At 36.0% G+C, this 23,170-nt stretch overlaps 1 protein-coding gene across 6 annotated transcripts in view; it reads right to left on the bottom strand.

The window, feature by feature from the left end:
• Window positions 1-21,572, bottom strand: part of LOC134539584 (mushroom body large-type Kenyon cell-specific protein 1) — a 61,682-nt gene extending 40,110 nt beyond the window's left edge. The window contains exons 1-2 of one of the 6 annotated variants that reach the window (XM_063381744.1): window positions 21,097-21,572; window positions 15,213-15,367 (exon numbers count right to left, since the gene is read on the bottom strand). In XM_063381744.1, the coding sequence (XP_063237814.1) occupies window positions 15,213-15,367; window positions 21,097-21,121 (180 nt within the window). In that variant the 5' untranslated portion in view covers window positions 21,122-21,572. The other 5 variants (XM_063381743.1, XM_063381742.1, XM_063381746.1 and 2 more) reach the window with 5 other exon arrangements.
• Window positions 21,573-23,170: the final 1,598 nt, after the last annotated feature.

Here is a 23,170-nt window from a genome sequence, read left to right as displayed (position 1 = left end):
ACATAAATAACAAAACTTTAATAAATCCCTGATAGTGAATTCTTTCAAGGCGTTTCGTGATTAGTTCTTTCCGAATACAGCAAAAAATCTTTAACCACATCCGGGCTGCACTAGGTACTTCCCAGATTATCTGGCACTCACAAAGTCTTAGCGGGAATACCAAAGAAAACTTAATACAGTATAATGATATTCAAAACAAGTCGCAGTAAGCTGTCCTAAGGCAAAGAAAAAGACTGGGGACGGCCAATCAAATCCTCAAATCCTCAGTAGTCCAAGGATTCCACACGAGAGGGCAAAGATGTGAAGAAAAATACTAGAGGAAATAAAGTAAATTAACAAATTTCAACCTAAAAACCTCTTAAGTTAACTAGGTATTTTTTCCTTCTTATCTACCCTGGTATCATTACCCAAGATATTGTACTTTTTTTTAACATGTAATTACATACATAAAATTTAAATATGTATCGATTTTGTAAACTTTAAATTGTGAAACAACCATTTACAGGGTACAATGTTTCAACACCATAGTTATTATTTTTCATTTACATACATTATTTTATTTTTGAAACTTTGACGCCTAAATTGGGATTCGAGGGGTATATCAGGGTACTCTCTGGAATTTGATTTTAAGATTTCGATTAGAGAAGACTGGAATTTTATCCGTCACCAAAAAAGAAATATATGATCGTTACCGTTTAAAAAAATCTCTAATATCACGTTGCATCCATCAACAAATGCCCTAAACCGGATTTCCAAATCCAAACATAAGCGGCTCGTTTGCTGTATTACTGCATGGGCAGAGCCAAACCAAAACAGTTAAAAAACTGCGAGTGCCTAAATGAAAACTCAAAAATAAAATAAAAAATAAAAAAAAAACTTTTTAAACTCTATACCTCAGTGAGAATTTAAACATGTTGGAGATTTGAAAGCACCCATTCCAATCACTACAATAGGCCTACCACCAGACGTAAAAACCTATCTACAGCTTGTTTGTGATGAATCTGGACTGGCTTTTCTCCCCTTGTTTACTTGGCACTGTGGCATCAAGGAAACTGTTTTAACTACTTATTGTAAAGGAACCTACAAGAAGACACACTAGCGATACCTGGTACTGAACTGCAGAACCTTCCACGATGACATACAAAGTGAAAAACTGACGAAAAAAATTATTTGCTGAATTTTAGAAACACATATAGAGCAGCGTAATTTTACACAGACATAAAGCATGTTATTTTAAACTATGTAACACATACATGATGCACTGCATAGTTGCACTGACAATGTATGTGTAAATTCTCATTTAAATTAGTAAAATTACTCATCCGATCAGTGAAAATTATGCATACACTGTAGAAAAAATTTGTACTTTTTACAAGGAAAATCCTTGAAAACCCTGTCGTCAACGATATCGCTTGTAAAACTACATTTTTGGTAAGTAACGTCAAATATTATCTGAAAAACAAGCACTTTCTCGTTTTAGCCAATATATGCTTTTTTGAACACAACTTGGGTATAGTTATCAAGTGCAGTTGCAGTTAAATGACATAAAAAATTTTTTTATGAAATTTTAAAATAATGAGCTGAAACTAATAAATGTAAGCTAAGATCTTAACGGAATATTTTCGGCATTGGTCACTTAAAATAAACATTACGAATTTAAATCTCCGAGAAACTTTAAAATGGAAGAAACCGATCACACTTTAGTAAATATAACATATTCACTATAAGTTTTAAGAGAGTAGTTTGTCTGTTATGTATCCTTCTACCACCGATGTCCCGTTGATAAAGCAACAATTTTTTTTTAACTAAGTCAGCACGCGGGGAAGTTACAGCTAGAGAGTAGCAACTTTGCATGTAATGACACTTGCCTAGCCACAAAATCTTTCAGCACAGGGATTATGTATTGATGCACGCAAACTACGCACATTCATTTAAGGCAACTTCCCCGATCCACACAACGGAACATGTAGGGATGAATGCAACTACGCACCAGTGTGCCATCTCGATGAGTTTTGTAGCAGAAGTTGCATAAGCTCGAAAAGCTGTGCGCTCTGGGCCTGGTCATCGCGCCTTGCTGCCGTCACTGCTACGCTCGGCGCGCAAGGTTTCACTGAATCATTCCGGAGGAGCAGGCACGCAAACTGTGCGAAGGTTGCACAGACAAAAGAGTCCGACAAATGTTCTGTCCACCACAGTTCCCCCATTCAAGCGTTTCCCTTGGCGCTGGATAAGATAGCACACGGCGTGGCCTGCAGCTCACAATGTATAACTGCACATTATCAATGACAGGCACTACACTGCAGGCAGTACGTCTCTGTTAGTAGATTACCATGAGCACGGTGCGCGACATGTTCAAAATATCACCTTTCCCTATCTTCAGGATAGTTGATGCCCTACCAACTTCATTTTTTTTAATTTTTTTTTTTTTTTTTTACTTTTTGCTGAGTTACCTATTTAAATATAAACATTTTCTCATCAGACATAAGTAAATATTCTCCCTAACTTTATTACTGTGTAAAAATTCAACATTTATCAACAGGTTCCAGTCTGCGAGGGAAATGACAGATTGTTTTTCGCTGATGACTGCAAGATTCCTAATAATCACACCGGGCCCAAGAATTTAAAAAAAAAAACCAGGTACATGTGTTTTGTAAGCAAGCAAGCTCAGCATTTTAAACAGGAATGAGTGTTTAGAACAAATTATTCTAGTAACGACGTTCGAGCTTTGCCCCCCGTCCCCACTTCTTTTCCGAAATGTTCACAATATTTTACTGGGAAATAATTACCACAGTTCTAAAAAGAAAAGGAAAATACATTTTTTACATTCCCTGACTTCGCACCACTTTACTGTCATTCAAAATACCCCTTTTACAGAACCGTGTATTTTCCTCTAAATACATTTTCCTGCATTTTGTATGGCTGATAGCGACTTGGAGTGGAAATGGAAAATTGAAACTATTTTTGTGAGATAAAAACAACCATCACTGCAGGCGACAGGAAATGGACCAAACATGGTCCTTGCGTTTATACATTAACAAAAATATGCCTGAAATGTTTTTAGGAATCTTTTAAAATTTTAGTTACTTCAGATGTACATGAATATTATAAACTTCTCTTTGCCTCATTTACCATTTTATTATTAATATTGTTACCTACCTGAAAATTTAACATATGAAAATTGTTTGCTTTACAATTAACTTATGAAATGCATGGACAAAGAGTATTCTAGACAGCACAATTATACAGCAATGCGACACACTCCCAATCTGCATGTGAAAGACATAGCTTGTTGCCAGAGACTAAAACAAAATAACAAGAAAACCAAATGATGCAGTGTATTATCATTAGTGATGGGTCAAATCCCAAATTTTCTCGAATCCGAATCTTGAATTTGAATCCCAAAGAGTACCTCGAATATACCCCTTGAATCCGAATCTACGTCTGAAGAGTCAGAAATAAAATAATATACAAGAACTATAAAATGTTAACTATGTTGTTGAATCATTCAAACCTTTAAATGTTTGTTTCACACACTAAGTTTCCAGAATCAATATATATTGTAAATTTATTTATATAAGTACATATTAAATTACAATATCTTGGGGAATAGTAACAGGATAGGTATGACAATACAAATTAACAAGTAAACTGCAAAGGTTATCAATGTCGAATTTTTTAATTTACCTTATTTCCTGTAATATTTTTCATCGAATCTTTTCGCTTGAATATTGAAACTTTCTAATAGTAAGGATTTCATTGTATTTGATGATTTGATTAGCCCATCCCTAGTTTTTTCTGCAACAAGAATAAAATGTTTATTAAATAGTTTAAAAGGACTCATAGTAAATTTTAAGAATATATTTCACGACTTTAAGCAATAAAATTATTTTACGATAATTTAAGGCTATCAAGGAGGCATACAAACCTTCTTAAGTGAAACTGAATTTCATAAAAACAAAACAATAAATAAATAAAAACTAAAGTTGTTACAATGTAATGTGTAAACATTAAATTCAAAGAGAAATTAAATGCAAGGCAGTGGCAGATATGATAATTTATTTATTGGAAATGGAGGGGAGATAAAACCAAAAATAAATAAATATAATTTGTAGGGCCTATAATAGAAGAATTACATCAACAACATCACTCAAAATAACGTACCTACCACCTTCAACGAATATTGAAATTTTTTTTATAACTTCAACGCTAGCGTCCGCCACTTTTGCACAGGAACAGTTGTAATACTTGAAAGATAAAACCGAATACTTCCTTCGACATTCGTCTGGCTGGCAGAGAAGGGAATTGGTGCAAAATCACTTTACCTGCATTTGTGCTGATAGGTCCACTACATACAGTTAAAATAATTCTGCGCCGATTCGAACAACTGTTTAACGAGCCAAGTGGGGCAGCAATTCAACGTTGGATCCGGATTCAAGAAGGCCGGTTCCAATCTTTATCCTTTCATCCTGATTCCTGTTCTCTGCGGTACCCCAAAACCTCTCCATGCAAATACAGGATAGTTCTTTATAATATGAAAATGGCCGATCCAGTCTCCAATTTACCAGAACTGTGTTGTGAGAAATAGTTTCTAATGACCTCATGGACCCGATGCAAAAAAAATCACCGTTATGTATACATTGAAATATTACATACTACTGAATGGGAAAAACATTAATTGCAAGAATTTCAACCAACAAATTTTCTTGTAAATTAAAGAAGTAACTGCTAAACATTTCGAAAACTGTAATATTTACATGTAATATACATAAAGTTGGCAATCGTAGTTTTTTTTTTTTGTAACTCGCCGCTACATGGCGTGCACCGCATCAACTTCTAAACCGTTCGACGCATCGCCATAAAAATTGGTATTCATAAATATATGTTAAAAAGGTTATTGCTGCAATTGCTTGATGCAAAACGGTCTCGGATTCCTTGCTGTCATAACAATATGCAAGCTCTACATTGCACGTTTTGTTTTGCAAAGCAAAGTGTTTTCGCTCTAGTTTGCTAAATTTGGCACTTGTGCACTTTAGCATGAATCGAGAGAGGAGGGGGGATAGGGTTATGGGGTACTGCCAATTCCCCCCCCCCCTTCAGAAATTTAAAATCCCCTCACTGTGAGGGCTCTCTTGCGCTTGCAAAATCAAAACTGTGAAACAGAATTGATAAACGTAATCCCGCGGGCCATTCCTATAAATTCTCCAGATTTTCGCCCCTCATTGAATGGTCACATAAAAGAGGGAAGAAATAACAATTTAGGGCTACTTATCTAATACTTCAAGTTGCACAAGCAAATCATTGACCAATTATGACTGCGCCATTGGTAAGTGGCATTTTACACTTGTCTAAAATATATTTTATTGAATTATCTCCAGTAACATACTTTCGAAACTCATACAAATTAATCATCAAAATTAACTCAGAAACTTAATTTTTAAATACATTATTTAGTTTGTGAAAGGACATGTTTTCCTTAATGTGCAGCTACAATACAATTAAATAAAAAACATTGTTTTAACATTTCTCTCCGCATAAGAAAGATACTACATTTGAATTAAAATGTTTTATTTTTTAATTAGGTTTGTTTACTTGATTTAATTTTTTTTAATAAACTACATTTGTATTTAAAAATTTTAACAAAAGTAGCTATATGTGGAAAAATAAAATTCAAAAGAAAATATTTGTAAGTAAATTTTGAAACAAATGGGCATTCTGGCAAAAATAACGGACTTGTTGAAACTATGCCAGGGAAAGACTTGTCACCAGAAAGCCCCAAAGGGCCTCTGACGGGAAATCTGGCGAAATTGGATTATTTATGATTTTTTTTTTGTTGACTAAATATTTTTTATTTATTTTTTTATTTTTAAGTAACAATATTCATTTAAGCTATTTAACTGATTAATTATAGTCTACTTATAGTTCTTTACTGTTACATAAAATATCAGTATTTGTAATCTATTACAAAAGTGTGAAAGAAATTTTAAGTGAGCCCAAATACGATTTCCAATACTTTCCCTGTTAACTGTGGAATAATCCTATAAACAGTTAAGCTCATAACTAATTTAATGATCGCATAACGCTGTAGGCTATATAATTTTCATTGCTCTTTGCTAACCTAGCATTCAGACTGAATCTGTGGTGCAAAGATAATATTTTGACTACATCTTGGTGTTGGGTAAGCCATTTTCCTGCACACCATCGGTGAGTGTATCTTAAATGGTATGATACTGTGTGTTAGTCTATTTGTATTATTCTGTGTGTGAATGATTATGTGTTTGACCATTATCTTCCCATATACATGACCATTATCTTTCCATTATCTTCCCTTATCTCATTCTGTGTTTGAATGATCAATGTCATAAAGTAGATGAATGGTCTTTCCTTTTTTGTTGGTATCACCTTTATATGCAATGAAATATGAAATACATATTTTATTATTCAATATATCTTCATATGACCAACTCTATGTGGCTTTGTCACAATCAAGAGTTGCAAGACAAGTGAAAATGTTTACCTACTGAATCAATCAACAGCAAGGAAGATTATTGATTCACCAGAACAATTAATGTGCTTGCAATATATAAAAAATATATTAAAATAAATATAATTTTTAATTAATATTTTTTGTATATTAAATCAAAGTGTTGTTGTATTCATCATTTTCCAATGGGTGCCTTGGATGCCTTACATTTAACTAAAATTATGTAAGGAATTAAATATTGAAAAAATTCAAATTTAATGAAATTTTTTTGAAGTTATACTTCTTTGGGCACATTATGGAAAATTTGTGTGAATTTTTATATTGACAGGATAAAAACAGGCTACATACAAATTATACATAAGTGAGGTTATGTTATACTTCTTTGGGCATATTATGAAAAATTTGTGTGAATTTTTATATTAACAGGATAAAAACAGTCTACATACAAATTATACATAAGTGAGGTTATGTTATACTGCTTTAGGCACATTACGAAAAAATTATGACAGTAAATTTATACGATACATTCGCAGCATGCAACGAATAATTAAATAATAATAATTAAAAATAATTAATAAATAAAATAATTAAAAAAGTGTACATACAAATAAAACATATTTATGTGCTTTTAAATCATATAGGTACCTATTTTACTGAATGCTTTTGAATATTGATCCATATAATTAAAAACATTTATTTTTTATGAATATTAGTGATAGAAATGGTGTTGATTAATTTTTTTCAAGTGTATTTATATATGTGAGGTTATGTTCCCACAAGTTTTATTGATATTAATATTTAATATCATATAATATATATATTTTTTTAAATTTCATTAAATTTAAATTGTACCAACTATATCAAGTAGGTAATACCTATCACTCCAGAACTTTTTATTATTTTATTTCTATTAATTATTTGCATGCAGAATTAAAGTTAGTTGTTTATTATTTTTGATTCAGAGCGTAAAAGCCATGCGAATTAGCATCCTTCACTTTTATGTTTTGAGTGCAAATTTTCCATTATTTTTTAAAAAATTTGTCTTCAAAAATATGTATACATTCTACATATTTGCATTCAAATAATATAAGATTGGTATAAAATTTGTGATTTTACCCAGAAATGTTTTCTCATCGGGCAGTTTCATTATTGACCTTACCTAGCTCTCTGACTAATCTCATCCAGATTACATTCCTTGACGTTTCCAGTTTTTTCTTGGTTGCCTGTGGGTAGGCACCCTGAATTGTTAAGAAATCAGAACAAGTATAAAAAGTTCACCAAATAAATAAGTTCAAGAAGTGACAGGAAACAAATAACGTAAGAGTTAGTTGGTGTACAATGGATATCTTGGCCATGACCAGTGATCAAAAAAAAATTATTCCTGGAATTGATAACAAATAATATATTTCTAAACTTGATACGTAACACTGTATGCCTGCGTAAAAATTAATATTTGCCATTTTAGCTACACACAGCAAAACCTTTTCTACAATTATTATTAATGACTTTTATAGATAATATTTTAATTAATAATTAATTTATTTTTGAATATGCAAAATGCATCACCAACACAATCGTTTGAAATATTTTTTTTTTGTTGCCTACATATATTCAACACAAAGACAAATCAGCTCAATAAGGTTGGGGTTTGTTTGTAGGAAGTATTTACAGACTGATTTCTGTTATTTAGGCAAAAAAAAAAATGTACTTGGTGTTATAATAAGTATGTGTTTTTAAATGTATCAGGTTAATTTTGTTTCAAAGCATCTATTGGACTACAACTTTAAGTTTGAAAAATACTTAAAAGATAGCTCCATGTTCATAATGCTTTACAGAAACAACAAAATTTTAAATGTATTTGACACCATGTTTGTTTCAAAACAATTTTCTTGACTAATAAATTTTATGTATTTTTTAGATTGTGATTATAACTTGTTATGACTATTCAAGTTTACAGCAGAATGTATTCCAAGATAGTTTCACCACCATAAAGTTTCCTTTGACACACCAATCCGCTTACTACATTCCCCGATGTTCACGAAAGTTAATAGGTATAAACGGGTGTATGTTGCTACATGTGGGTCCGCTCTTTGACGACTTTGACACATGGCTGTTGCTGATTCTGCACGCATTCGCAATGGACTCTCACCTGTTAAATTTTCCTTGTGTCATGTATGATTATTTCATTGCATTTCTGTTGCACACGACAATTTCACCCTCAATGCGTCTAAAGTATAACCTCAAAAACACAGGCCATGATAATTCCGGTCTACAGGGAAACAACACAGGTTTAGCGCTGAGGCATATTTACATGCGGCACATTCGTTACTCCTGTTGTTTGGCTAGCCCTGAGAAATCAATAGTACCATCTTGTTAAAGAGAATTATAGTTCGTTTTAAAAAAGGGAAAAAATTTTACCGTTTTTCCCTAACATGACTACTTTTCATATATATATATACATACACACATGTATATATACATATACACACACATATACATATATATCATGATTTTAAAGAATTACACATTAAATTGTGTGTCCGTGTTTCATATTATAAGTTTATTCACAACATGAGAACACACGAATTTGCTCGTCATGGAGTTACAATGTTTACAAATCACTGACTAGTACTAAAACACTCGCTCACATTGTTTTTTAAGTGTCAAAGTTTTGACTAGGCCTACATCTTGTACGGTGGGTACTCAGGACTGTAGAGAAATACTTAAGGCCCAAGAGTAAATAATATAGTGGGGCTCCCACCCAATTACTTCATGTGTAACTTTTTAACTTTTCTTTTCATGTATTCGAATAAAAGTAACATCCGTAAGTTCTTCAAACTGAACCGTGGGTTAAAACTTAACTTGATTGCAGCCTAACTGCATGAGAAGTCCGTTTGTTCCACAGAGCTCTTTAAAGACAACTTGTCAGGGTATTTACTTTGAATAATGTTGTCCAATACACTAGTTATTTCATACTGAAACGACAGAGAGAGGAGTAAATATGTGTAGCTTAAACAAACAGGACACTTTTTAATATCAAAATTAAGACTGTTATTAGTAGCACTGATGTTTGTAACGAACAAATAACTTTAAACACAGATGACACATTGAATTGTAACAGAAGTAGACCACCAGATGGGGGTGATAAGGGGGTGAAGTTATTAAAAATTATGCGAGATATCATTTTGGACGATACAAAATGAGCTGTTACAAAACCTGTGATCACAAACCACAATGGCAGTGATGTACGTTGAAAATGATCATGTAACCATACAAGCCCCCGTTTTTGTTCATGTAAGTTCTTAGAATACAAAAATTAATTTTTATTTTATTTTTCAAACCCCCTCCTGAAATAAATTTTTGTATCTGCCACTGGCAACCGATAATATCTACAAAATCTATAAAACTTCAGTAGATGTGAGACATACAAATTCAGCCACCTCACAACATTCTAAATGTATCGCCAGGATAAAACAATAAAGACAATTTGTTTACATAATAGCATTGTCATTGCTTTGCCTTGTATCCACCAAATCTGCTGTTGCTCATGAATCAAGCTGTGAATGTGTCCGGCCAAGCTATCCCTTACATGAACCCAAAACTCAATTTTATTTATTTAACTAAAAAAATTTTAAAAAGTTAACAAAATATGCATATCTTTTCTACTGAATTTAAACTGGAAACAGTTAAAAAAAATTTCAGGACTGCAGAAAACCACAGGTTGTGCATATGACACAAATTATAAGCTGATAAAAAAATAGACTTGTCAAGTAAATGTCTCATGACAGATATAGGTCTATGTAAATCATAAATACAGCAGTAGTCTAGCGTGACCAGACAACCCATATTTTACGGGAAAACCCTAATTTCTCTTTAGTGTTCCGTTGTCTCGACAGACTACATGTGGAATGAATGTTGTCTTGTTTATCATTAATTGTCACATATATTTCGAAATTAGTATGGTTTTAAGTGTAGCCCAACCAAGTGTTGGGAAATGTCAAATACCTAAATATTATACATACTACAGTGAAAACTTCAGACCAATTGATAGTCAGAAGTAAGTAACCTATCTAAATGGGACATAATCATTCATTGTATAATCAAGTTTTAGACTTGTAGTAACAATGAAATAGGTATGATTATGTTTACATGTGATAATAATGACATATTTACTCGATTCGTAATGCAAGGATATATGTTAGGTTGTTAAATGATTAAACAATAATTCAGTCATAAATCGTTAAAAGTATAATAAAGTTGCTTCTAGTGTGAATTTTAACAGAAATGTACGATTTTGATCTAGTTGTAGCATAAGCAAAGTATTCATGCTATTATTTCATAACCTAAATGTTTTGACAGAGTATTATTCAAAACTTTATTCCATAGGTATAGGAGGCCTAATAATGAATTTTTATGTAAAATGTTGATTCATATCACATTTTATGTCCCACATTTTGATTTTTGAAATCTTACTACTGTACAGTAGTCATTTTAAGTTCATAACTCTCCAACCACATACCTATGCTAGGAGAAAATTTTTACCACAGCACCAAAAACCATAAACAACACTTTATGTGTAGCTCGTAAAGAGAAAACAGTGTACAGTAAAACATAATGTGTAAAACGAGATGACATAACATGCTATTATGATTGCCTTTATGGCTAGTCTCCATCTAATTCTGTTCCACTGAGGCTAAAAGTTAATAAATTAAAATAATTCAAATTGTTATACATCCTTATAATGAAACGCAACACAAGGTTTGTTAGCTCTGATGAATAGAGATGCAGTGGGAAATTTTTTTCACTTAAAATTTTCCACTAGGAAACCTTTTTTGAAAAATGCAACCACATATGTTTCTGGTAAAATTTTTCATTTTTTGCATTGCCAACTAATAATTTCATTCTGCAGATTAGTAGGTACTGTTTGAAAATTTTTTTGTTCTTATCAGTTGGTGAGGGGAGTAATGAATCCTAGCCAACAATCAAATGTTTATAGAGAGCCATTACGTGGTAAAGTAAAACAAAATGTGTGTTTTTATGTGTTTCCGATCATTAAAAACATTTATAAAATGTATTTAAGTGTTTCTGTGAAATTAAACTTGAAAAATTTTCCCGTTGTACAGAAACTTTTCCAGTATAATATCGGGAAAATTTCTCCAAGAACGCTTTTCCGGAAAAAATTACCATCTTTTTGATGATGACACTACGTTTCTCAACAAACCTGACGTCGTCCGACCGAAGGCCACCCTAAAGCCCGACCTGCAACCGCCAGTATTCACCCCCGCTAACAGAACGCGCCCCTAGCCATGGCCCACCTGAGACAGGCGAGCCACCAGCAGACAAGGTAGAACCCGGCCCCACAATAAACAGACCGTCATGACACCCCAACCTCGTTACAAAAACAAACATAGTTTATTAAACAGTATCGAATATTAATTTAAAGTTGGTTAACGAAAGTGCGACGTAGGAGTGCCCGGGCACTCACGTGTGTAAATACGTCAATACGTGTGTGAGTGTTCCCCTAGCGGCCTTCTGCCTGAATTAGCCAATTAAACCATGTGACATAATTATTCACCCCTTGTGTTGCGTTATTACCCCCACCAGAGCAATCCGGCAAGGGACGAACAGTCGCTGGTGTGACGTAAAATTTAAATGAAATATTTCTTAAACATACTAACTTCAATTTGTAGAAGGGACGAGTAATCTTGATTCAGCTTTAATAATTAAAGTAAGAATTTAACGCCCTTAAATTCTCTTATTAACATGTCACATTAGAAACTAACGTAATGAGGTCAACCCTGGCGCGAGGGCCACCGAGCCTCGGCCGGGCGCCATGACATCACGCCAGTACAACGCGACTCGTGGACCGGGGCGGACGCACGTCCCACGGAGAGACATCATCCTTTGTCTGCATTGAACTCACTTCTGGTAATTATATTCACTTCTTAAAACCTCTTTTTTTATTAATCTCTCCGTGCGTACCCGGTCCAATTTTCGGTCCAGGACTTAATCCGGCCGCATAACTTTTAAAACCCCCTGCACCACACTTGGTCTGCGGGGTAGTTTCAGCATACAGCACGGGCCGCCTCCCGAAGCATATGATTACTTAACCCTACGACTCCCAACCACCGCCGAGTAGGAAACTCCTTAAACCCACGCAACATCGCCGACGGTCCTAGTGGGCCACGCAGGGCAATCGACCCCACGACCCAACTACCGACTAGCACCAGAGCTAGTCTGGCGCCCACCCGGACACATTACATTCACAACAGCCACTCCCGCTAGGAACCGCACCGGGAATCGAGCCCGAGACCCCGGACGACGGCAAACCTATCAAACTTTCCTTTACTTTCGGAATGTTAATTAGGAGCCTACTTACGAGGGTATTCTCATTTAACTTGCGCAATCGTCAGGCGTCACGCTTATGCGATTTATTGCCTCCACTAATCATCGAGTATTCATTAAAAATTCAGAGCACTTAAACATAAAAAAAAAAAAAAAACAAGGGTTGTCTAAAAAGAGATTAACAAAACTTCACATTTTTTATCATAGCAAAATTTAATCACAAAGATAAAAAAAAATGTATGTTTCTTACATTTATTTAGTTTCCCTATTGAACAGTTATGAACTGTACACACACATTTTTAGAAAATAACTTGAAAAAATATGTAGCAATTTACAGCAGCAATATATTTTGTAGCTAAAAAGTTTTACTTCAAAACCATGAAATACACAGTTACACATATGCTACGCAGTATGTGAGTTCACTAAAAAAATATAGACAAAATATAATTTTCCTGTACGTATGAATGTACGAACTGCGTTGGGAACTATTACATCACTCTGTCGCAATACCGCTGACCCTCTGCCACGCTTAAAGTCGAGTTTCAAGGCCATGTTAATGCTTTTTTTTAAATTTTTTTCCATAATCATTACTAGTCAAGGGCTATTTCTGTAAGTTCAACACTATACCTAGTTTGCATTTGTTGTTCAGTTACAAATATTTTTTTTCATAAATACTTCCTAAGTGTTGTATATTGGGTGTAAAAAGGCACATAAGTGTTTTTAATTTTTGTCTCATGTCCGTGCCTTTTTACACCCATTATAAGGAACTAGACTGAGAGTTCAGCTGCGATAAAACTGAAATGCAACTAAAATCATGAAATCCACCAGCAATATGATAAAATGTAACTGAAATTCCAAAAAATGTAATCTTTAACTTCACTAACTTCAATGAACTTAGCACTAACTGTGTACAAAAAAAACTAAATAAAATGCAAAAACTCAATTTCATTTTGTTTGATCTTGCATCTCTTATTACTGAACACTTTTTAAATAATGATGTTGAAATTGTTTTCAAATACATAAACTTTTGACTATTTATTTTCATTTTTCTGAGTAGTTCTGTCCCAAATGTATTTATTACAAATTATTTTACCGTAATAATGCATGAAGTAGGCTAACAGTAAAAATGTGACTGTTTATTGAAGTATTGAGAAATAATAATTTTCATATTTGTAAATAATAAATTATCTTCATGAATGAAGACAATGCATGAAACAAAAACAATAACATGAGACCCCTTATTATAACAATGAAATCAATCTAAAAATAAAACCATAAAATCTAGTTCCTACTCATTAAATAAAACTTAAGAAGAAAAAATATTTGTTGCAGAATAACAAATGCAAAATAGGTATATAGTTGAAATTTATAGAAACAGCCCTCAACTCAGGGTAAGAAAATTTTTTTTTAATCAGGTTAAAAAAAGAGACAACTTTTTTTTGGACTAGTTTTTTTAGGTTTTTTATTATATTAGTTATTTAGTTTCACAGCTTGTTCAAATGAAAATGAAAGCCATGCAACATCCTTCTTTCTGCCACTCATGCTTGAACCAGAAAAGTTAAAAGATCAAAGAACTGAATTCCAGCAAATGTTTACATCTGACTGCGACTTAACCTCAGAGACTGTATTCCTCCACAGGAGGAGGATTCTCCATGGAATGGGTGTTTCCTTCAGAAAGGGGATTATCAGTACAGTTGGGGTTTCCACACAGAACAGCAATTAACTATTTAATATTATCAATTTTAGAGGAATATTTATCCGTGTAGGATTTACAACTTATTCAGATATTTTAAATGATATGATCTCGTTTAGTATATAATTTTTTGTTCCTATAAATCACTAGAAACATTAATGACCAAATTTTTGTTGTTAATAGAAAGGCAACTCTGACGCAATACTGGTGACTGCACATTGGAAATGTGACCTAGCCAGTAAATATTACAACAGACTATCTTTACAGATGTGGCATATTGTATTATATAGCTACGAACCCTTACATTTACGTTTCAATTTTTCCAAGTGATTTTTCGGAATAGTTTTTAGTGTTTTTTTTTTTTTTTTCTTAATTTATATTATCCATGAAGCTTCCTTAATTCATTGTATTCAATAGTGTGGTCCCAGTGTTCAGTGTAAAAGTGTTTTATTTTTATGATGTAGTGTAATGACACGAGTAAATTGCAAACCGGCCTAAGTGCTGAATTTTGTTCGTGTATAAAATAAAATAAATAAATAAATATCATTAAAAACAATTACGATATTCTATTTTTAAAAAAAAATTACTAAAAAAAAGTTTGGTTTTTTGTTATAAAGACCCCATGGTTTGAATCAACCAGCAGCGGTGACGACCAACGCGGCGGTGTGCGGGCCAGAGTCCGGGGACACTCACCACGGCGGCCTCAGGCCGGGCCACGCCGTCGCACAGGTCGCACTTGCCCGGGGGCTCCCAGTCCCCCTCCGCGCCGCGCGGCCGGTCCAGAGCCGTGCCTCGGTACTGCCGCCATTTCCTCCTGCCCATCAACTCCTCGGCGATGCGCTCCAGACCTGCGGCACACGGGGACACGCGCCCCTGAGTCGTCCCGCCCGTGCGTCACGGAACAAACCCTTGAGGAACACGTGGGGTGGATCGGCGGCAGAATCAACCAGAGGTCAAATTCAGTCTTATATGCTAGGTACTAAAAATAATTTAAACTTGCTGGTACATTTGGAACATTTTGCAATATTTTCAATTAATGCAAGTATAGTAAACACCCTATTATCCGCGCATGCTACGAAAAAATACAGCACATATGTAAATCTGTATTTTATAACAAGTGAGCAGATTTGAAATCTACTGACGAGTGTATTGTGTGCAGTATACAGTAAAACGCCACAGGCCTTCTCGGAACTCATGCAGTAGGCTGGCATGCGTTGCTATTTTTGTCTCTGTCGCACTTTGTTTCTAGTCGTATGGTTGAGCACTTTTATGTTTACATTACTGAAATATATTGTATGTTAATTATTTAGTAAAACACTAAAATTTTAGCATAATTTAAATTTTGTACTGCTGATTGTAACTTTTACTGTACATAGATGTTTAGACCTTTAAGTTGAAATTAATGTTTACTTTTTTGTTTCCCATTTTTGGCTCTTTTGCGGATTATCAGCAATTTTCACTATCCGCGGTGGCCCTGCCACTTAATTTCGCGGATAATCGGGAGTGTACTGTACTATTAAAGTAAGGGGGCAAAAGTTTCAACATTTTCCCTCAGGGCCATCGAGTATAAAAGGGGAGGGGGGGAGGTGTAGTTTCAAGGATTTTTTGAATGCTGATAGTATGAAAGTGACAAAACTTTTGTTACCAGAATTCACAGGAAATCTTAAGTTTTTTTTTTAAATTTATGGGTTTGAAAAGTTGAACATTAATTAATATGGCGGGGGTCTGAAAAAAAAAGAATGGCTCTGGGTTCTTGGTTTCTCTCGATGGCTCTGCGCTACGGTTTGAATCACTGCCAATTCACCTCACCTTACCCTATGCAACACTCGCACGCCCGAACTCTGTACGTCATGGAGCGAGGTGACGGACTCACAGTCCAGACGACCCGAGTTCTAACACTTGTCCAACTAGTGGCAGCCCTGCACTCTGCAGGCCCGGGCCACTCACTTCTGCGGTACCTTGATGTCTTTGAGACGGGGCTTGTTGGGGAGCCAGGGTGCACGGAACAGCCCCCCAGAGAATAGTAGGGTTATGGGGGCTTCCCCCGGGAAATAGGAAAAAAAATAAACTCTTTAAAGCAACGTTTTCTAAAACCAAAACCTGGAACTTAAATTTTTACAATGATTTTGCTAAAGAAATTTTTGATATTCTTCCTTAATAAATTATTAATGGGTAAGTTTTATAAATACTAGCTGTCAAAATTAGAGAAATCACATCATTATTCGAGGCAATAAAATCTTTTGGAAGTTTTCCTAACATTAAATCACGAAAACTGAAATTAAATTGAAATCTTTTAACCGGCACTTTGAATTACTTGGTGATATCAATTTAATACTTCCTTTTCAATCAATATTGACATTTTTTCCGCATGAAGGTAGACACACAAGGAAAACAAAAATGAAAATGTGCGGCGCGGGGTGCTGGAGACACCCCTGGGACCTGCCATTCTGGTTTCTGGTTTCTCGGTTCTAAAGTTTCCCTGAATCACTACGGTTTCCCTGAATCACTACGGTTTCCCTGAATCAATAGTTTCCCTGAATCACTACAGGCCAGTGCTAGGCTGGTTAATACTGTAGACGGCGGCCTGTTGCTGTTCCAACTTCTTCTAGTTAGATCGCAGTGTATTATGCTGCATAATGACCTCACAGGTCATATTATACTTGTATTACGTACATACACCAGTATCAGTTTAATTACTAATGGGCCTAAAAGAGTTTATACTTAATAAAATACCAAGACAGTAAAATAATTTGTTATAGTTAAAAAACATGAAAACCATAAAAAATTAAAATAATTTGTAACTTTTTTTTAATGTTAAACCTTTTTTGCTGACTATATATTCAAAGGAAATTTACTTAAGAAACTATAACTTTATTGAATATTAATATTGTAAATGAAATGATTTTTTTTTTCACTCTTCTATCAAAAGAGATGTTAATCTCACTTTACTAGACCAGGATTTACTAAATAAAGAATTCTTATTTTTTTAAATTTTGAATTCAACAATTTATTAACAGAGAGATCATGAGGCACTATAACACACTACTAAGTGGTCAGTTCAAGAATATTGAGAGCCAGCGTTCATTCGGCGAGATTCTGAGAAACCGTGGGAAACAAAAACCGGGATATCCGAACCAGGACTCAAACCCAGGTCCTCCGATTGTCCCCCACCACTTGCCCCATGTAGAAACAAACAGCCCTCAAACAGCTGCCTCCATTTCTCTGCAATACAAAAACTAATTTTCCTCTGTGATAACTTAAATTAAAGAACCTACTGATCTTTAGTTTTGTTCACAAACATATATTTTTAATTAAATAACATTTTTTTTTATAAAAATGTATTTACAAATCAGTGGCAGATGCCCTCCCACCACCGCCCTAAGTTATGAAAAAAAAAATGTGCGTAATTTCAGTGTTAAGGTGGTTTGTTAATTATCATGACTCAGGGTAAGTGAGCTGGTACACACTTGGATTAAGCCACACAGGAAGTGACTCATGCTCAGATTGATAATGCAGCAGTCCCAACCCTTTGTTGTTGTCAGTTTTTTTTTTTGGAATAAGCATACAATTTCAAAAAAAAATCTGAATATTTTTTTTAGTAAATTCCATGGAAAAATAAAAGAAAAATCTTTTTTCTTCTACTCATACAAATAATAATCAAAGCTCAAACCACAAACAATTTTGCTACTTGTCTAGGTAACTACAATATAGGTCATGGCGATGCTTTCACCTGTACTGTGTAGTGTTACTATCTATAACAACCTAGCTGCCAACAATATTAGAACAATAAAAAACAGTTAATTATTTTTATAAAAGTCTTTGGCAATTATGTACCCACCTACCCTAATTAGTGGGTCTTTTGAAAGAATATGAACAAACCAACAAATTTTTTTTTCCCACATAACACATAAACAATATTAATACTCTGTTAGTGTTAATACATTGTTACTAATATAGGTATAGATTTTTCAATAAATTTATTTAAAATGTTAAGAACCATTACAAATTTTTTTTTTTTAATTTCTGCATGTTTAGTCAACTTTTGTGTTAATGACATTTAGCTAACAATTTTATTGCTTGGTATTTTATGAAGTACAAACTCTTTTACTCACATAAGTAATTCAACTGAAACTTAATTTTATGTAACTTATACCATTTTTTAATTATTATTTTTTTTTGCTATAGGCTTTTCATTGTTTCCCTGATAGATAAGCTTCAAGTATCTATTTGCTTATTAAAAATAGTCCTGCCATCTTATAAAATAATATTCATTATGTTATTCTACTATGGAAAAAGCTTAGGCCTACTATGATTTTTGCAAATAAAACCATTTAAAAATGTTAATTAGGATATTTATCATTTACTATTGTTACAGCAAAACACTTAAATTAGGCCGTTCCCAACAAACAAGTGTCGTGTGAATTTAAATTCTAAGACATTTACCTTAGAATTACTTACAGTAACTTTAATTAAAACTTAAACTAAATATTAATTTTTTTAATATTCAATGAAATACTAACAAATGATACGTCAGGAAATATCTATGATGAATCACTAAGCCCTACTTTTTTTATGTACCTACCTAATCAGTGTAGTTTTATTAATTTTAAGAATATCATCATTAATTGCTGCTTTATTCTAATGAACATAGCCCTACAAAGTAACAGGGTGATGAAAACTGAATATTTATATTATCTAAGAACAAAAAAAAAATAATTTAAAAATTAATGTGAACAAAATTTAAATTTTGAAAAAAATACAGTTGACAAAATGAAAAGGTTCCAAACTACCATTGTGAAATATTTTTAATCAGCTGAACTGGTATAGGCCTATTCACTTTGTTTTTCTGTGTGGTGCAGATATAATTAGCATTAATTATCTACAATTATTATTTAAAATGAACTTCATCAGACAAAGAAAATTCAGTAATATAATAATATTTATGGGAAAAAAAAGCAACCTCGTGAGCAGACAACCAACCACAACATATTGCAGATAAAGTGTGTTACAGATATAAACTGCACAACAGTGCTGAAATGCAATTGTTCGTGAAAAGTTTCGAATATGAAACGTTAAAAAAGCCGAATTGTCAGCGCCTTGCACACCATCGCTGACACTATTATTACACGAGTAAGTTAGTTCTTTATTTAAGAACTTACCAGCCGCGGGACGCTAGGCGTCATTGTGTTTGTATAAATGCGCGCACGTCGGAACAGGAGACGTGAAAGCCGCATAGCGACGCTGCGTGACCGAGCTTCGACGCCAGCCCGGGGTAAAACTGAAGGCGTCGGGGGACTGCTTTCCCCTTCCCCCCCTTTCCGCGTGGAACACCGCCGGCCAATGGGAGCGCAGTTGCTCTCACCTAGTATTTACCTCGCGAGCATTGCGGTGGGTCATGGCAGCAGGCAGGTTACGACGTGCAGAGCCCGGCTGTTCCAACAGCCGCCCGCTCCCCTCCTTTAACCGAGCGAGCGTCAGCTGATGTCTGCGCACACATTCGCACACCACGCGAGTCGATAAACACACCCGCGTCCCTGGCAAGACTCCTGCGACGCCGAATTGCGAAAAACCGTGCCTTTTTAGAGAATCATCCATCATTTATTTTGATTGTTGGAGCAACAGGTCAGTACTAGTTGGTGGTCGAACCACGCCGTGCACTCACCTACGACGACAATCATGCTCTTGGTCCACCTCTGCAGTTCTTTCCTGATCGCCCTGCGCTCCTGGGCGCAGCGCACGTACGAGCACTCCGCCATATTTTTCGCCGACGGCTTCTTCCCCACTCCCTCCCCTCCACCAGCCACCAACCTCCACGAGTGTGTGACGTCACGTCATGACGCAACACGTTGCACTCGGGCTTCGCGCCGCGACCGAGGCAGTGCGCTCGCGTGAGTCTGCCACTAGAGCGGAGGTGAGTCACGCATGGTGCTCGCTCGCTGGCCGTGGCACAGTCCCGCCCGGTCGATACGCACAGACTCTGCGCTATCTGGCGACTGCACGGCTCGCTTCGGCCTGCCGCGCGCTGCACATGCAACTGAGTGCCGCGCCACGCCACGCCCAAACCTGTCCCCCCCTCCATCCCCCCTTCCCCCTTCCCCCTTCCGCAACCACCACTTTTATTTTTTTATTTCGTGAGGGGGGAGAAGACATTTTCAACTCCTTTGCTGAATCGATCCGGAAAAAAAAAAGACACACGCGTACTTTTCCCCCCCGCTTTCCCCCCTCGCAAATCTTTCCCCCCACCAATTTTTTTTTTTTAACTCGCCCCCCAACCTCCCGCCACCAACAATCTTTTTTCCCTCCTTCCTCTATTTCCCGCTTCACCCTCCTTTTTATTTCGGCTGCGGGAGCGACTAACAAAGAACGAGCCCACCCTTTTTTTTTTCAACAAACATCCCTCGCTAATGCGACACGCTGAAATACGCCCCCCAATCCGGTACTTCCGTAGCTCACACGACCCACAATTAATTATTTTTTTCTCTTTCAACTTCCGTGTACATAACATGCCAGTCAATAAGTATATACATTATTATTATTATTATTATTATTATTATTATTATTATTATTATTTAATTACCTTGTTGCATAAAGTCAATCTGCATCACTACTCGAAGAATGACAAGCGAAGTGTCACTTCCTTTTTTTTTTCCTGCCGAGTTTTTAAGTCCAGGAAGAAATTCCGCGTGAAATGATTCGTGGCGTTTTCACGTGGGGTTTCGCACCGACGAACTCAACAATGACCCAAACGTAAAAAAAAAAAAAAATGTAGAACACGTGAAACAGCAAACACGTTGTAAAACTTTTTTTTATGAATTATTTGTTTGTTAAGTGGATGACGTCGATGATCGATGATCGATGACAGCTCCGGTGTGGTGGGCACCAGGACCGCGAGTGTGCCTACAGCTGCGTGCCGGGACTGGCTTCCTGCACACGCGACAACGGCGCACGAGTCCGAGGCTGCATGGCCAGTTGGCCACCTCAGGCCGCGACACTCCGCGCGCGAGGGACAGTGGACAACTGGACTGCCGGCGCTCGGCACATGGCTGTCCCTCTCCCTCCCTCCCCCCGCGCGGCGACGACGACGACGACGGACTTGCAGCGCCCAAAACGGCTGTTGCGTGCATTATCTGCCATTATGCAACCCTTCCACCCTCCCCTCCACAACCTCCCCTCCTCCGCCGCTCGAGCCTGGAAGAGGGGCGTGGAAGGGGGGAGGGGATTCAGGAAGTTGCCGCGTCGCCGCGGCGGGAGGGGCGGGCCCGGGACAAGAACCGTACAACCACCGCGCCGCTGTTAGTTCCCCTCCTTCCCCTCTCTCTCTCTCCCCCTCTTTCTCTCCCCTCTTTCTCTCGCTGAGGAGGGGAAAGTAACTCCGTGAATTACTTCAACGGACGGCTCTGTTGCAGTTCGCCCACAGAACAAGGAGGGAAATAAAGAAGTGCGACTCTTACAGTGGAAACTGAAACCATGTTTCACGCGACATGTGTCGCTATCTGTTGGGCGGGCCCATAACTACCAGCAAATAACAAATCGGAATAGCAGTTCTCATACAAAGGTGTTTTAGTTAACACTTTTTATGGCGTCGCAAAACTAATTTAATCGATGCGAAAATACTGTTTTGTAATAAACCGTCATGTAATATAAATACAGGAGTAGGAGGTCCAAAAACTCATTGTATTACACACCACAAAATTAGTGGCTACCTAAATAGAGTGAATTTTCACTGGTTTGTTTCCTGATAATAGCTTATACATTACTTCTCCTAATATAATTAAAGCAGTTATGTCAGCAACATATTATGAAAACTACTATCTAGCGGACGGGCCCATAACTACTTCAAAAAACTAGGTCTCAGTCTCGGTAATTAGAGTTTCTCCCCCAAGAGTACACCCGTGAAGGATATCCCAGAATAAACGTAATACCGTTATGAAGTGAAAATTATTTGCTATACAATTTTCGAGCGTTACGAAAATTCCGATCGCATGAGGAGAAGATATCGGCACGTGGTGGGGGAACCGGTAGAGGAGGAAAATGCGTCAGCGGCGACGCCACTCCAACGCATGCGCTAGCGGTCGAATGGAAAGAGGACGATTTTGGAGGAGGGGGGGGGAAGGTAGGTGCTTAGCATAGCATGCTGCATGCTAGTTGTAACGGCCAGAAGGGGAGACGGCAGGGGAGAAGTGGAAATGATGCAGCAGTGATGCTACGGAATTCTCGTAACGCTGCTTGTTGTGTTTTGTCTGCTCCTTAGCTTTTTGTAACGGCTAACGATTGACGCTACCACATTCCTTTTTATTTGATTTCAAGTATCTACAATGTACTTATGCGCGGGAATAATAATTATTGATTTGTGAAAATAACTTTTATAAGTAACATTCATTTTTATGTGAATAGTGTGAATGGAAATGTAAAATAATAATTTGTCTCTATCCAACCTAATAGGCAAAAACTTTCACTTCTGTCGCCAGTGGAACTCACGCACACGCTTTTTTTTATGAGTTATTTTCCTTTATAACCGAATTTTAAAAGACAATTGACTGTCCTGGTAAAATCTCAAGAAGTAGTAGAATTTTAGAACCCCAACGTTTACACATAGAATTTTAAGTACCAAATGATTTTTCTTCAGTAAGTAAAACTGAATGTTTTATCAT

This window comes from Bacillus rossius, chromosome 15 (assembly GCF_032445375.1).
Source record: "Bacillus rossius redtenbacheri isolate Brsri chromosome 15, Brsri_v3, whole genome shotgun sequence".
Classification (NCBI taxonomy): domain Eukaryota; kingdom Metazoa; phylum Arthropoda; class Insecta; order Phasmatodea; family Bacillidae; genus Bacillus; species Bacillus rossius.
The sequence above is the reverse complement of the archived record's forward strand: the minus strand, read 5'-3'. Positions and strand labels throughout refer to the sequence as shown.